We start from the raw sequence: 16,913 nt of genomic DNA on the forward strand, positions 1-16,913 counted from the left end.
AGAACTGTGACTAGCCCAAGGCCACCCAGCTGGTGTGTGTTGGAGTGTACAGGCTAATCTGAATTCCCCAGATAAGCCTCAACAGCTCAGGCGGCAGAGTGAAAAATCAAACCCGGTTCCTCCAGATTAGAGTACACCTGCTCTTAACCGCTATGCCACTGCTGCTCCTATGAATGGCTCTGTGCAAACCTAAAACCATAAATCAAAAAGTTACAATTTAATTTGCATGCTGAGTTGATTGCAAAGAAAGAGCTTTGTGACAAACTGCAGAACACAAACAAGGTTTGGATGATAAAGCTGGAACAGGGGGCATAAAGCAAGAAGGAAGTACATACTTTCCACATCACATCAGCTAATTATCAACAATCCCCCTTCTACAAAGCTATGATTACAATGTAAAGAATAACTCTTAGCTCCTTAGTCCTTCTACCAAGTATTTTCTTCCCATGAAAGCAAGCCAATATAAACCTCGTGTTGAAAAGGCATGAGTCATGTTTAAGAATTTATCTTGTTGGGTATTGGGCATGAAGGATTTAACAAAATCAACTATGCTATGATGCTTGGTGAGAATTGTGGACTTTGAAATATAGCAAAATTGGCTCTGAATTCTCTAATTATTGTTCCTCCAGGGGAAGCTTTTTCATGGGGCTAAATAAGCTATTAAAGGTGACATCCCATAGACTTCCATCAATGGTGTGACACCCCCCCTGTAGGGATGCACTGCTGACCCAGCAGCATCAGAGTAGAGCGCGGCACACGGTATCTCGCTGCCTTCTGGTCGCTGGCTCTACCCACCCTCATCCCCTCGATGAGTCACAGGTCATGAACTACCTGGCTCCCACAACCACCGGTGTCCCGGACAAAGGGACAATGGCCTTGCCCCAGGTGAGGATTAGGCCCAGACGCCGATGCTCCTCTCCGCACGTAGCAGCCAGGTGAGATCATGCATCACATGATGATCTCTCAGTCCCCGCCTCCGAATTCCCGTTCGCCCTTCTACGCCCCGTAGAATCATAATAAAAGGTGCCAGGAACCAGCATCTGAGAGATTAAACGGAACACGGACACCCGGCTCCCGTTGCTGGCTCTCCACCAGATGAAATCCGCAGCGTCGTCGTTCTTACGCAGCTGACCTCGCGACTAAGCTGGTGCGTCAAACCGGAATCCTCGAACCTCACCCACCAACCGCATTAAATACCAGGAAAGGGCGGCCGAACGAAGTCCGCTGGATAAAGTATCCAGGGACCACCATTTAAATTATCATCATGGATCCGGCGCATCCAGGGACTTCGAGTCCTAGGACACTCTCGTCGGCGGAACTTACCGGTGAGTATGGGGAGCTTCGCCGAGCTTATGACAAAGCCGTTAACGAGCTTCGCGTTAAGCAGCAGGGTCCCGTAAAGAGGGGCTGCGCCATTGGTCGAGGAGATTGGAAGCTCAATGTCCATGGTACCCGGAGGGGGACATTGAATCTTAAGGATTGGAAGGAAAACATCGAGCGCTCTTCGCTGCAGAGCCTGCCAGCAGCGCGTTAATGCGCTGCTACTGGCGTGGAACAATGTTATGTCGCCATCAGCCTGTAGACCTATGGCTCCCTTGCTGTAGGTCAGCCCTCTTTCGATCTTTCAACTTCAATTTCACCCGGAATTTTCTCTATCACCTCTAAATTGGACGCCTGTCCTCCTTCTGCCCAATGCTCCCTGCCTCCTTCAAAATTCTCCCTGGCGGCTCGGCCTTTACCTGCTCCGCCTTCATTTTCTGAAGCCATAGCACCTCGTCGGCATGCGTAATGGCGGGTTTCATAAACAGGCGTATTATTAACCGACCTCGCGAAAAAAAGGAAACCCTGGCGGAAGGCGATACCGATATATTCTGCGCTTTATGCCCGCTCAATTTCCACGGATACCGAGGGGAGGATGGTATTGTTCGGCGGGTTGTCGAGGTACCGCTCCCGTTGAGCTATAATATCCTCACCGACCTCCATAAGCCGATGCAGGACGTAAGGTCACCAGCCCCTATGTGAGAGGCATGCTAGAAGCAGTCGCAAGGAATCACCTAGTGGTTCCCGGATGACTGGAAAGACCACCTTCGTGCATGCTTTTGAGCCCTGCACAATTTGTGATCTGGGAAAGCGAAGTTCATGGCAGTGTGTATGCAGCTAGGGAGCACTTCGGCGGCCACACCGCCCAGCGCAACTACGGCTTCGATGCCTTTGCCAACTAACGATCAGATTGTCCTGCCAGTCACCCGCTACGTTAAAATACTCTGAGATAAGCTACTACAAAGGCGTTCATCAAAGGTCCCTAATGCTTGGCCAACCTACCCAAAGTTTCTCCACTATCCGCCAAAACCCCAAGAGCCCTCGCGCCCGACTTTGTGAACAGGCTCCAGGAGGCCCTTAAAGAGGCAGGTAGATAGCGAGGAGGCTCCAAACGGGCTCCTCATCGCCCTGCGCCAAAGAGAACGCCTCCACTGGAGTGCCGTAGAGCAATCATGGGCCCTAGGCAAAGATCCGAACTGGCTGACATGCTTAAGGCTTGCCAGGACATCGGATCCTCTGCCCACCAAGCTAGCTTCTCCTTGCCGCAGCACTCTCTCCACCGCCAGAGGACAGCCCCAAAGGTGATTGCTTTAATTGCGGCAGGTCAGGACACTTCGAGGAGGGAGTGTAGGCAGCCGGCGGGGGGCCTGCAACCCCGATGGAGGGAGGATCCTCCCCAAGAGGCCCGAGGCCGCCAAGAACCGATGCCCCCTGTGCCAGAAAGGTTTCCACTGGAAGCGACTGCCCGTCAGGCTTCGCACTGGGCATCTCCCCAGCCCAGGGACCAAGGGGAATAGTACTAGAGCAGGCCCAAACACCAAGACCCACACCCAAACCACCCCCCCTCTCGTGGCATCCTGCGGCTCATGTGCACCCAGCCAATCTCCTTTAAGTTCCCCACGAGGTCCTCGTGGCCCCAACCCAACAGGCTATCCCACCACCAGGACTATTGGGCTGGTGCTGCCAAAGGCCTCCGCCCGCTGAGCAGGGGTTGTTCATCATCCCCGGAGGTCATTGACTCCACGCGCCAGGGGCGCATCCATCTCCAAGTCTGGACAAACATCCGCCCAGGGGAGTTGCCCATGGGACCAGCTCTTGTGCCAGCTGATCCTCCTGCCCCATCGCTGCCAGCTGCCCGGCCGCACAAGGCCACGAGCCCGGCAGCCATCAGAGCATCCAATACTACCGTGCGTGGAAGCACCCATCGGAAGCTCCAGCCCGTATCTGGAGCTCACTGTGGAGGGGTGTCTGTTCAAGGGCCTGGGTGGACACAGTAGCTGATGTGACCGTCATCAGAGCAGCCGAGTGGCAGCCTGACCAGTGGCCAACGAGACCTGTCCGCGTATCTGGGGAGTGGGGAAGACAAACCCATGAGGCGAGCATCGCCCGCTCGGTCCACAGCCCAGGGCTCGAGCGGCAGTCTGATCCGCTTATCGCTCTGGACATCCCATGTCAATCTCTGGGAAGGGACCTCATGAGCCAGGTCAAAACGACCCTAGTCTGGGATGGATAAACCCATCACACAGATCATACATCCTAATTGTGCCTTCCCAACTCATTCTCGAACTTCCAAGTAGGGAAACTACCCCCTCTCTCTCTTTTCTTTTCCCTCTATCTTTCCAACCCAGCCTTGGGGGGGAGGGCCAATTGGCTGACTAGCGCTATGGATTGGTCGGGCGTCCACTGCCAGGACAGGCCCCAGTTTAGTGCTGAGGCTACCATGCCTCTGGACAAACCTGTTTGGCTGGTAGGCTACCATAAACCAGGCGAAACCGTAGGAAGTGGTTTTGGCAAGGCCAAACGGAAACCTCTAGTCAAAGGGATGCTGTCGCGCAAATTCACACACAAACCTGTGTGGGTTGTAGTTGCCAAGCCTGGCGGCTGTGTAAGGCCGAAGCAGCTATCAAGCCGCTTATAGGAGCGGTTTCGTGAGGCTGCAATTCCCCAAGATAATCCGATTACAAATTCAGCACCATTCCAGCCTCTCAGCGTTAACCACCAAGGTCACGGTAAAGGGATACATTTTCCCCGCCAAAGAAAGAACCCCTCCCTTTTGTGTGTGAAATTTACCCTAATCGCTACTGATTACTTTGTCTCCCGGATGCATCCATCACCCAAAGCATCCAAGCCCTCTTTTGTGTTGCAAATTAAGCATGCATACCCACAATTCCCCAGGGTCCGCTTGCCCCTCCTTCCTCGAGGATCGGACCCACCGGCAGCACCCTGATGACGCCCTGAAGCCAGCTTCCATCAGGATCGCCTACCCTCTGCCCTTCCACAATCGACAATTTAAAGAAAGAGGTGGGCGGGCCCCAGTAGACTGCATTAAAAGCAACCCTTTCACATGAGCTGCAAAATAAGCCTAATGATCTATATCAAACACTAAACTAACAAACCTGATTTAACAAACTTGATTTTTGACCTCGCCATCGGCTCTCCAAACCCGGCAGGGACCGGCCCCCTCCTATAACCTGGGGAAGGGGTGTGTTTCAGTCCCTCTTCCTACAGATCTCGATTGGATCCATTCGCCATGACAGGCCAGCCCATGGAATGGCGCCAGGAAAATGGAGCCCCATCCGGAGATGGAACGAATCTCTCTGGAGGATCCGTAGCTGACCTCGACCCGAACGCCGCCACCCGGCCTTAGGCGGGTCCACCAGATCCGGATGACCTGGGGGGGAGATGTCAAAGCAACAGCCAGCCAAGCTCCAAGAGCTGCTGTAGCAAAACCCCGAGGCGCCCGAGAACCTCTGTGCTGCCCTCTTTGCAATCATCACTGCCAACTTCGGCGGCCACCATCCTTTGCCTGCTCTGCCACTTGCCTCCTGCCGGTGGCAGTCGGCCACCAGCGAGATTTGACCAGACCAACATCTTGGAGCAATTTGCTGCGCTGCCAGCGTTTGATCCTTCTGCCTGGGCCAGTACCCACAAGTCGGGGAGCCTGCTAAGCTCCTGCCTGCTCCCGTTTGCAAAGCCCTGGAGACTTCCCATGGAGTCTGGCTTAAAGCTTGCTTATGAATGCTTCATCCATCAAGTACTCTATGAGCGCTTGACTGGGGACCGATGGAGTCCAAACCCTCCCGGCCGGCGCTCTCCTTGTCACCAAGACTGTCGTTAATCTAAGTCCAACACCTCGCGCCGCATCTCCCGGTAGCGACAAGGCGAGAACCGACCGGGCCCATTCACCGGTTCGCCAACTGGAACTGCAGCGCTGACAGAGGACATTCCCCGTGTCACGGGAGAACATCTTGCTCCGGCGGGTTGGTTCTGGACTTGCGGGAGAGAACTTTCAACTACATCCCTGCTCGGCTCTCTGCCGGGACTCTCTGTTGCCTTAGTCGCCTCACCATCGTCCTGCCTCCAGGCTCCACCCCAGGAGCCGGGCACCCTTCGCCGCGCTCACTCTGCCCCTCGACCCTCTTGCGGGCGATGCGGTTGCCCTCTCGAAGCGGAGTTCGCCTCCCTCGCGACTTCCTAGTGGGAGTCCCCGGACTCGCTTCTTACAACGCTTAAGACCATTGGCCGGCTGGCCTGTGCCGCTTCTTGAAGTCCATCAACTCTACCTCCATTGCTCTGGATGCTCTGGCCTCCGAACTGGCAGAGATTTTCGTCAGCGACTTTTAGATAATCGTGCAGCTATTGATTATTTGTTGTTATTGCATCACCAAGGTTGTGAGAATGTACATAATATGTGTTGTTTTAATAATCTTTCTGATAATTCCCATTTGATTCATATGAAGAAGTCGCGTGGAACTGCAAGATGTTGTATCTAATCTGAAGTATGACGTTCTACCCCACTGGTGGTCAGCCCCTCTGGAGCTGGCTACCGGGGATGTTGAGATATGTGTACAATCTGCATTGGCTTGATTGTGTGCCTCATTGTCGGATCTTTGTTTCATTCAATGTATATCTAATATTGCCTGTAACATGTGTAAGAAACCCCTTGACTTTCCCTTTACATCGCAAACTAAGTCCTAATGTTGCATCAAGCAACTCGCCAGCTTGGCTAAACGGGCGGAGGAGGACGAAGTGCCCCCTAAATCGCCTCTAACATTTTCGCCTCCCTTCTAAATGAAAAAAAAGGGGAGGAGATGTAGGGATGCACTGCTGACCCAGCAGCACCGTAAGTAGAGCGCCGGCACACCGGCGCTCCTGCGGCCTTCTGGTCGCACCGCTCCCCCACCCCTCATCCCCGATGAGTCACAGGTCATGAACTACCTGGCTCACAACCACCGGGTGTCCCGGACAAAGGGACAATGGCCTTGCCCCCAGGTGAGGATTAGGCCCAGACGCCGATGCTCCTCTCCGCACGTAGCAGCCAGGTGAGATCATGCATCACATGATGATCTCTCAGTCCCCCGCTCTCCCGGATCTTCCCCCGTTCCGCCCTTCTACACGCCCCCGCTAGAATCATAATAAAAGGTGCCAGGAACCAGCATACGAGAGAGTCGCTTGGAACACGGACACCCGCGCTCCCGTTGCTGGCGCTCTCCACCAGATGAAATCACCGCGTCTCGTCTCGTTCTTACGCTGACCTCGCGGCACGACTACACCCCCCCCCCCAAAAAAAACCCCACCTTATGAAGATAATGTATTTCTGGGAATAACTCATCAGTGACAGAATTGGATATATGGATTTTCCATTGCAAATTTTGAGCCAAAGACAGTAGCAGAGTCCACTTTGTACTTTGTTTTGATTATTGATAAACTGGCTTTTCCCTTGGTGAGGGGTTAGTTGTGAAGGAGATGTACTTGTGTTTTTGGGGGTTGGGGAAGGGGAAATTGCTTTCTTGTCATCAATATACTGTTCTTATTTTAACTATTGTTCATCGGTGTTTTGGGGGGGCTTCATTTAGTTAAATAATTACTTTAGAAATAATTTTTCACCATATGGGAAGAAAGATAGCTGGTGGGGGACTTCCTTCAGCAGGGCAGTAAAATTAGGAGGACTTGGTCTGTCAAGGTTTTGGCATGATTTGATGATAAAACAGCTGTTCTGGAAGACCCGCATTTTCCTCACTTTTTTAACCTGCTATTCCCTCTGCCACAGGAAATAATGGGCCAACATCTGACCCAACTTTGATCCCCCTCTACGCATAATCATTCGTAGATTGTATTCCAACACAAACTGCAGAGTTCCCTGCAACCTCGCAGGTTGTTTAACATCTGATATCCCCTCCAACAGAGGTGTTAAACAAGGCTGCATATTGGCTCCTCTTCTGTTTAATTTGATCATTAGTGACCAGATACCCCATCTTTTGAAAATAGAAGGCCACAATCCCACCTTGAACTTACAGAAGATCCCTGCGTTACTATATGCAGATGATGCAGTTTTGCTTTCGCGGACAAAAATCAGCCTCACCTGCAGTCTCCAGGCATTTTTTTATTATTGTAAATGCAATGCTCTGGAGATAAACTATACCAAATCCAAGATTGTGGTGTTTGCCAAATCTTGGTGACCTGCTTCATGGAAAATCAATGGGAACACATTAGAACAAGTGCCATCTTTCCGCTACCTGGGGGTGATATTTCATTTCAATCTGAAATGGTCACCTTAACTCAGCCACATTACCACCCTTGCAAAATGCAATACTGCCACTATTAAACGCTTCTTTTTCACCAAAGAAGGTCAGTACATACCTTCTGCAGTTAAAATCTTTAAATCCAAATTAATTCCAAAGATGGGGCCCCAATATGGGTAGGTGGCCCAATTAAAGACCTAGAAAGAATTCAGTCCAAGTTTTTTCGCAACCTTCTCAGACTACCCAACTGTGTTGCAAATGTCAGCCTATGCTTAGAAATGGGTTTAAATCTTATGACTATGAGAGTCTGGATATCAGCCTTGAAATTTTGGGTGAACCTCATCACAATGCAAGGCCAGGCAAGTTAACATAGCACATGCTCGCAGATTCATACTGCTCCAGATGGAACCAGCAAATTAAAAATTATATCACAACCTTAGGTTTCTCTGTGGAATTTTTTTTCAACTCAGATGAGATCAGTACCTTTCGCACCTTAAAACAAAGAGTACTTGATTTGGAAAGACAAAAACTGCTATCTGAAATTAACAGGCCTTGCTCATCGTTGAGCTATGGACTTCTTCCACCTGATGAATCCCTTCCAGCCTACTTCAAAAATCTCTCATCCCATTACTGAGACGCTTCTTTACGCAAGCTCGTCTAAATGTTCTCCCCTCTGCAGTTCTCCATGGCAGATTCCTTCAGGCCCTGTTACAAGCATGAACTTGTCAATGTTCACCCAACCAAGTGGAAACAACTGCTCATATACTCCTGCATTGTTCTCGCTACACAGAACTCAGGAGTCTCTACACTGAACCTCATATTAATTCATGTCTTGCCACTTCTGACCAAGACAAGATACGTCTGCTTTTGAATGATTGCTGCACTAAAAGAACTACAGACATAGCAAAATTTTTGGCAACAGCTTTATCAACAACTGTGCACTCCCAATGTTTAATTAAAATGATCATTCTGTCCTTCCTGAAATTACAGTATAGAATTTTTAAAAATTGAGTGCACACCCCTATCAAATATAGTACAACATGTAACTAGAACCTTTTAAATTAATAAAGATACAACAGAAGTTGTTGATAAAAAGCCTAACAAATGTATTTCCAGTAGCAAAAATCAAGAGGTGGTCTGATGACTAGAGGTCTACAACAACAACCTTTATTAGGCATATAAAATAAGATTGAGAATGTTACCAGACATTTGTAATGTACAAGGCAAGAATATGATCAAAACACAGACAGAGAAGCTGTATCTGGCATTAGATATTACATAGAAAGTTTGGTCGCTTGTAAAAGAAATGTTGCTACTTTTTCCAAGAGCATGACATCTGTATTGTTTAACAGAAGCCCCACAACAGAATTGTCAGAGTCTCTTTCAGATTTGTCTAGGGTCAGTTAAGGAGAGAAATTCCTAATACCCACGTATCTCGGACAGGATGACTAGAGCAGGGGTAGGGAACCTGCGGCTCTCCAGATGTTCAGGAACTACAATTCCCATCAGCCTCTGTCAGCATGGCCAATTGGCCATGCTGGTAGGGGCTGATGGGAATTGTAGTTCCTGAACATCTGGAGAGCCGCAGGTTCCCTACCCCTGGACTAGAGGCATTACAAAAAGAGGACATCATGAAAAGTTTTCCCGATATACTGGTAGACTTAGAACCAAACCTTCCACTGCCACATTGGGAAAAGTGGCAGCCACCTGGGCAACAAAATGGACCCAGGAAGTAGCATTAGATCAGAGCTCCACAGGTGGGTTGGGGGAAAGCAGAAAAGTCAACACACAGGGCCCTTATTTGACATCACAACTGGCTGGGGCCCAACAATGGAGCAGCCTAGAGAAAAGAATATCCTCCACAGCCAAAGAGGCCTGCACAAGGGCCAGTCAGCCAGCAACAAGCTGGGGCAAGAGGCCTGGTCTTGGGAGAGCCAAGGAAAAGCAGGCACCTACCCCAGGCAAGGCCCTGACATAGCCAATGATGTAAGAGGGGCGCAACTGGAGAGGAGAATCCATCCAGAAACTCAGTAGGAGGGCAGGAGACAAGGCCAAGTACACATAGGGAAAAGCCAGGACTCTCAAAGACAAAGGAGGGAGGGAGAAAGAGAGCTGTTGACTTGAGGAACAGAAAAGAAACAAGGTGGGGCACACACACCCCTCCTAGGATTGACAGCTTCAGGTTGGTAATCACCTGGAGACTGCCCTGGTAAACACCTAGAGGGCAGTGTTTAAGGAGGATAGGGAGTCCAGAGGATATAATGTCAAAGAGTCTACCCCCAAAACAGCCATTTTCTCAAGGGAAACTGATATCTGTCACCTGGAGCTTAGTTGTAAATTCTGGGAGATCTCCAGCTACCGCATGGAGGCTGGCAAGCCTACCCCTCCTATTCTTTTTTTTTTTAGGCCTGGGGGCCCCATGCACATCACACAGCAAAGTGGTCGAGGGTAAGTCTACAGAGGGGGAGCCTCACAAAGGTTAAATGCTGCCTTTATAATCATTGCCACCATCTCACTGAGCTTTTCAATACCGTGAAATAACATAGCCATACATTGATATTTCATGCATTAAGTTGTTATGAGATTTACCTGAGTTTATCTGCTATGAAGATCACTCGTCGTTCCACCAGGAGGGAAGCAAAGATTCTGATGATTTGTCGTACACTCAAACACCTGAAAAGGCACTCAAAGTCCACATGCTCCAGACGAGAGTCCATTGGTCGTCGAAGTTCTATTACCTGAATGCATTTGGTAAACTTGAGTTATGCTCTAACTAGCCAATTGTATTGTGGACATCAGTCTAAATGTGGCTTGGTTATAAATGTCACATTAGAAGACATTTAAATATTTCTCAGAGCACCTGCTCAGCATCATATTCTTCAGAGCCACTTCACACAGTACTTTCTGCAATGTGTTCATGTTCATGTTCAAACATTGAGACTAGTAATGTGCACATACAGGAGTATATGTCTATTTGGCACATGCACTCTAAAGCTGGTGTGGATATTAACTTTTGAAGCTTTGTTATTTGTTTATTATTTATTTATTTATTATTTATTTTGAAGCTGAATTAGCTTTTGAAGCTTTATGCTGAGCAGAGTTAGCTCATGTAAATTACTAAGCCAGGTATTATCTCTTTCTTGTCTAGCCTGGTTTCTGTGTGATAAAACGGAAATTATACTCATCTATAAGATACACATGAGGCAAAATCATGTAGTTTTCTAATGACCCAATATAGGCAAAACTATATTACAGAATATAGATCTTTAAGAACTGTCACTAAGTGTTGAAAACTGCTAATTCCACTGTTGCATGTGATGATTTGTAGCCTCCTGACTTAACAAGTGTCAAATTAATCATATAGGAAAACACCTTGAGACAGATTGCTGGTTTGCTAACCTTGTGATATTTTTTTACAGATAACAACAAGAGGCCTTGAAGTACATAGCAAGTTGCTAAATAAATATACATTAGATTTCCAGTACCTCCTACCCCAAGTAGCCTAATGAAACAGATTACAACTGGAAATTTTAAAAAATCTCAAAAGAGCTGATATACCCAGAACTATTATAACTCTCTATGATCTACTTTGTTCCTCACTATTTTACTGTTTCAGAGAGGGTGTTTGTCAGGGTTTTACTGTACAGTTTAAAGTTTTTCTTAACCTCATTTCCAGCTCCAGGCAGGAATGTCTTGACTCTGATTGTCTTTCCAGGTGCAGGAAAGGGAGACTCCATCAGACTTCTCATAAATGGATAAACCAGGGCAGCTGATATTCCCCTCCTCCTTTCAACTTCATCCAATATCTGAATAACCACAATCAAATGCAAGACAAAACAAAACAATATAGTATCAGAACCCAACATTTATATACTATATTGCCCCTGAGATTTGTTAGCAAACAAGCAATTCTAAATGTAATGAATTTAAACCAATTGGAGATAATTTTAGATAACTCCAGAAATGGTGCATCTAGGTAAGAAACAGACCCAACTAATAGTTCTTCTTTTGGAAGATCTGCCCCTAATTTTCCATCTAAACAAAGAAAGGACTAGGCTTTCTCACTGACAATAGTGATGGACAGATCTTTTTTTAAAGACCCTAAGTACTGACCCTTTCATAAATACTAATAGCCTTTTTGAAACTAGAACTCTGGAGATGCAAAAACATTATTTTTTAAAAAAATTACCACGATCAAATAATTGTATTGACACGATCAATTGATCCTATGTTTTTATTGGACCTTGGTAAACAGAAAGCAATGGCCCTCATTTGTCAGCAGCTAAATGACATCGAATTGCAGTCAGATAATGCACTAATACCTCTCTTATACAAACTCTGAAATCCTGGTAAGGCATATGTGCAGCTCCTTATTTATCTGTTATCACTTCAATGAAATGTCGTTGGGCTTTCTCCAGAGCCTTCTTTGAAGCCTTTCCTTTGGCTGTATTATTTGGGAAGTTTTATAAAATCCCATGTGAGTTAAGAAGTTGCACCTGAAATTTAGGGGATATGGAATCTATTGCACACATCCTTCTTTACTGCAAATTTTACAAAGAGGAAAGGAACTCTCTAATTTATCCTTTGTTAATGGGGTTCACACATCCATGGATTCCTTCCATATAAAAGTCTTGCTTGAAGACAGAGACCCCAATATTACACAAGTTGTCATGAAATTCTGTGTACTTGTATGTAAAAAATGCAGTTTTTTGATAAAACAATATGTTGATATTTAATTGGCGAGGTTTTATCTTAATATTGTCATTTTAACAGTATAACATTTTGTAATTATTGTTCCTTGTATGTTGTGATGTTATGTAGATGTATTTTTTTTATTCTGGCCTAGGGCAGTATAAATAAATTGATTGAATATGAACTGAACAGATCTAGACAAAGTGAAACAAGTGATGATCTGCTGTCTTAAAGTGAACTCAACCTGCAACACAAGTCATTTATCACATCACTGCTCAGCTAGTGTTTGGCAGCTTTGTAATAATGTGGTTAATGTGGGCTGAATTCTGAATCAGAATGAATTTAGTAATGAATTTAAACCAATTGGAGTTTCACCACTTGTCCCTCAAGCAATCTTCCCAATATATTTTAATTTGGCCATTTCATTCGTCTAAGATATACACAACTGGCCAAATTCAAATCTAAGTTTTCCATTTGGTAACCTTCAGGGTCACCATAAGTCAGTAACTACTTGCAACTGGGTTTAGAAACACAATGCCTAGAGTAAACTTATTTTATATTTGATTGAATATTATTATCTGTTTCAATGTTTCCCTGCTTAACCCAGTTAGAGAATTGACTGCTTCTCAGTCATGGGGTAAGTAGTGCGTGCATAAATGGCCTTAGTCTGCAAAAGTTCTTTTAGAGTATTTATCTTGTTTATCCACACAACCTCCCTATGTAATGGGAAAGTGGGGGCATGCCCAAGACTCTGCAGTGTATTCACAGTAAAGATGCAATTTTAATCAAGAACCTCTAAACTTGATGTTGCTGATACATGTGTAACATATTATTTGTTTCCTGTCTACAGTGATACAATGATAGATCTCAAAAGAAAATGACCAAGAAAATCCTCCCTTGCAAATTCCATTCAATCAGCCTAGGCACTGAAGAAGTTATCCAAAGGAGACATAGAACATATGGTCTGCTAGGCACAGGCAGAAACAGTACAGATAGTTCAAATTCCCTTCCAGGAAGCAAATAATAGTGTGACTGCTTCCTTATATTGGAGAATCCCTGGGTATTATACAAGGAGAACAATGTCAGACAAAGGACCAGTTTACCAGGAATCTGTCAAAATGTCCAAGCTTTAATTAGCCTGAGTAAGCATTTGCTTATTTGGACCCATTTGCTATTTATTTATTTAAAACATTTGCACTCCACTTCTGCATAACAGCAACAAAATTCTATAAACACAAGATCATCAATCAGTGCAAAAGCAGCAAACAGAAAATGCCAAAATATTAAAACAGGAGCAGAGTCACAGAAAGATAAAGCAAAATCATGCTTTTAGGCAGAATTCAACCAGGCATAAAGAGTCTGCCTAAATGACAACAATGAAATCATCTCATGGGTCCTCTCTTGTCCAATATCATCTACTCTGGCTGGCCACAGTTCTTCAAGGTCTCAGATGGAGACCCTTCTCATCCCTGATACAGATGCCACAGCTTGAACCTAAGAATTCATATATGCAAATAATGTGTTCTACTCATGAGCACAGCCTATCAATTTCCCCTTACAATTTAGATAACTGTTACAAATACATTCTTCACTTTATACTGATTTACTGGTTGCTTGGGCTGCACAGTCATTCTTCAGGGGATTCTGGCAGGCAGAACATTAAAGCAGTGAAAAACAATTAACCCCAAAGACGGCGCCCCCATCCATCCTCCATTAGAAACAATGGAGTAAAATTACGGGGGCCCATAAATTGGATTCCCAATTTTCACCAAATTTGAGGGTTCTTATAAGGAGAGGCACAGCAGCTGCATTGCAAATTTGCCTTAATTTTGATCGCCCTTAATAAATAGCCCCCTCTCCAAACTCCTGGGAAGTTTTCTTAACACAGGAGTCATTCCCATCAACTTTTCAAGGAAATGGCCCAATGTTACCCTATGCCAAATCTTTCTGGGACTTTTTGAGGTAGATGCACCAAATTTTCGGCAGAGCTGTAAGTGCGTCTCCTTACACGACCCCTCACATTTGGTGAAGATAAGGCTATGTAACCCCAAATGGAGGAATACTGGATTCCTCTAAAATTGATCCCCTGACCCAAACTTAACCAAACTCAGTGGTTTTCATAAGGAGAGGCACCTGCAGCGATACTGAAAATTCAGTACCTCTACCTCGTAAAACGGCACACACCCCACAGCCCCACAAAGGATTCCTAGAGAGTGCAATGTTGGTGAACATTTTTCCTACCATTGTGAGAATAGTAGGAAAATTTGTCTCAGCTCAATTCTAGTCCAGAGACTTGAAAAACAGCCCCTCCAGAGCCCTGGAAAGGTTTACCATAGGATAACATGGGGCCATTCCCTTTAAAAAGTAAAGGGAACAACTTCTGTTTGTTAATAAGAAAACTTTCTGTGGCTCTGGGAGGGGGTGCTAATTTTAAGTTAGAGGCACCAAATTTGCAGCAGAACTGCTGGTGCCTCTCCTTAGAAAAACCTCTAACTTTGGTGAACGTTGGATCAGGGGGTCCATTTATGGATGGGGGCACCCTCTTTGGGGGCCCATAAAATTGGACCCCAGACCCAATCTTTATTAAACTTGTGCGTTCTTGTAGGAAAGGTCATCTGTAACTGTGCTGAAAATGTGGTGACATTATCTCAACCCTCCCCCCAGAGCCCCACAAAGGTAATAGACCAGAAGAAGACTGGAAAATAACTGAAAAAAATGGCTTTTTTGGCTTTGCCTTTTTGGCTCCACTAAAATGATGCCTCTTTTTCAACTGAAAAATCCAAAATAGCTTTTTAAAACCTTTTTTCAGTTCAGCATATCCAAATGCTCACCCCATTCCCTATATGTCTCAATAAACAGAAAGTGGGTTGGAGTTACTCTGGCCCATATGTGTGCCAAGATTTACAGCTCAGCCAAAATGGTTTTAAAACACAATAGAGGAAAAGCAGAAATGCAGCCAATACCCACACACCACAGATGTTTTTAAACTCAAGGTTTGCTTCAGACACAAGTAATAAAGAATTCTTTAATAAAGCCAATAACAGAGATGAATTGTCCAATACAGTAATTAACAATTACTGTTATTACTCACCAAATGAAGAATTTATCCTCTTGATTCATTAAGTGTAACAAATTCTGAGAGTAACAAATGCAGAAATAGGCTTTAAAAAATAACCTTACCTTTGAAAATAAGTCAAAGCAACCCAGGCGGCTGATGACACAATATACTTCAGGTAGACGTGGACCTTTTCCACTTGGCTGACAATAATGAGAAAAAAAGAAAGGTTTGAAATGCATTGTAATGTTATGCTTGATTTGTGTTCTAAATAAGAATCTTTCCTTTCTTCGTCAAACTAGTTACTGGTACTTAAGGAAGGATCTAAATGTGTCAGGAATGCGTATTGATTTTGGCTATCTCTGTGAAATGGAGACACTCTAAAGCATCATTTCAATAAAGGAACATTTCACACAGCATTTGAAGCTCACATCTTTTCCCCTAGGCACACTACAGGTGAAGCCCCTGAAACGACTCACTGATGTTGTGAATGAAGGTAAAACAGTAGTTCATTTCAACTCAACAGATGCTATCACACCCTTTTCCAAATCACTTTGCAAGCTCAGTCCACTTTCTTTCTGAGACCAAGTGCAAGGTCCATACCCAGGAGAAGGAAACTGAGCTACACACTTGGCAGAACTGATCTAAGGAGCAGGGGCATATCTACCTAAAATGACACCCAGGGAAAACCCAAGCACTGCCTCCCCAGGCTCATCCTGCCCCCCATCCACATGGAGGGGGGAGCAACAGGGGTCCATTCGAGCCTATCTAGAGCTTAGAGCTACATCCAGCCCAACCCCAGGCATGCTGAGGCTGAAGTTGGCTGCTCTGGAGCTTCTATCTTGATACTGTTGGCTCCGCCCCAAACTCCACCTCTGGTCAGTTAGAGTTTGGGGGTGAAGCCAACAGTATCAAGCGAGAGGGATCACGAGCAGCAAGTTTTAGTCTGAGCTCAGCTTGGATCTAACTTTAAATTGCAGACTGCCGCTCAGAGTTAGGTCCATGCCTAGCCTCAGTTGGGCTTAAGCAGGCCCTTGTTGCTGCTATCTCCACAAGGAGATTGGGTGTGGCATACCTGATCTCTATGTGGAGATGGGGGTGGGGCAAGCCTGGCTGGCCCCAATCACAATCTCCTCATAGAGATTGCAAATGGGGTGAGCTCTGCTTGCTGGCCTTCAGCTGGTCTCCCAAAAGGGAGGTTTCTGATTGGGACACAGCTGGAGGAATGGGGTGCTAAATGCACCCCCAGAAGGGGTGCTTGGGGCTCAAGACCCCTGCCCCCAAAGATCTACTACTTCCTAGAAGCCTCACTCACAGGCATACACAATTAGTGTAGACACATTTACAGCATTTAGTTTGTGCTTTTTCTTTTGCACCCAAACTCTGTAGCATACTAAACATCAAGAACAAAATCAGGGTTGAAATGGCAAACTAGTCAGTATGAAATAAGAGATGATTCTCCATTGATTATTAATTCCAAAAAGGTGTTTAATTTTTGTTTGCTTGACCTGTTTGAGTAAATCTGTTTTTCTTAACCATTCCTAATATATTTATCAGTAATCAGAGTGTTCAGCAGTTTGCACTCAGCACAAAGGAAATAGTGG

The 16,913-nt window shown here is 45.8% G+C and overlaps 1 protein-coding gene across 6 annotated transcripts in view; it reads right to left on the bottom strand.

Moving 5' to 3' along the window:
• DENND2B (DENN domain containing 2B) overlaps window positions 1-16,913 on the bottom strand; it is a 170,568-nt gene that overhangs the window by 18,294 nt on the left and 135,361 nt on the right. For all 6 annotated transcript variants that reach the window (XM_048485076.1, XM_048485075.1, XM_048485073.1 and 3 more), the window contains 3 exons: window positions 15,435-15,512; window positions 11,228-11,368; window positions 10,152-10,300 (listed from right to left, as the gene is read on the bottom strand). In XM_048485076.1, the coding sequence (XP_048341033.1) occupies window positions 10,152-10,300; window positions 11,228-11,368; window positions 15,435-15,512 (368 nt within the window). The remainder of the gene's footprint in view (window positions 1-10,151; window positions 10,301-11,227; window positions 11,369-15,434; window positions 15,513-16,913) is intronic.

This window comes from Sphaerodactylus townsendi, linkage group LG02 (assembly GCF_021028975.2).
Source record: "Sphaerodactylus townsendi isolate TG3544 linkage group LG02, MPM_Stown_v2.3, whole genome shotgun sequence".
Classification (NCBI taxonomy): Eukaryota; Metazoa; Chordata; class Lepidosauria; order Squamata; family Sphaerodactylidae; genus Sphaerodactylus; species Sphaerodactylus townsendi.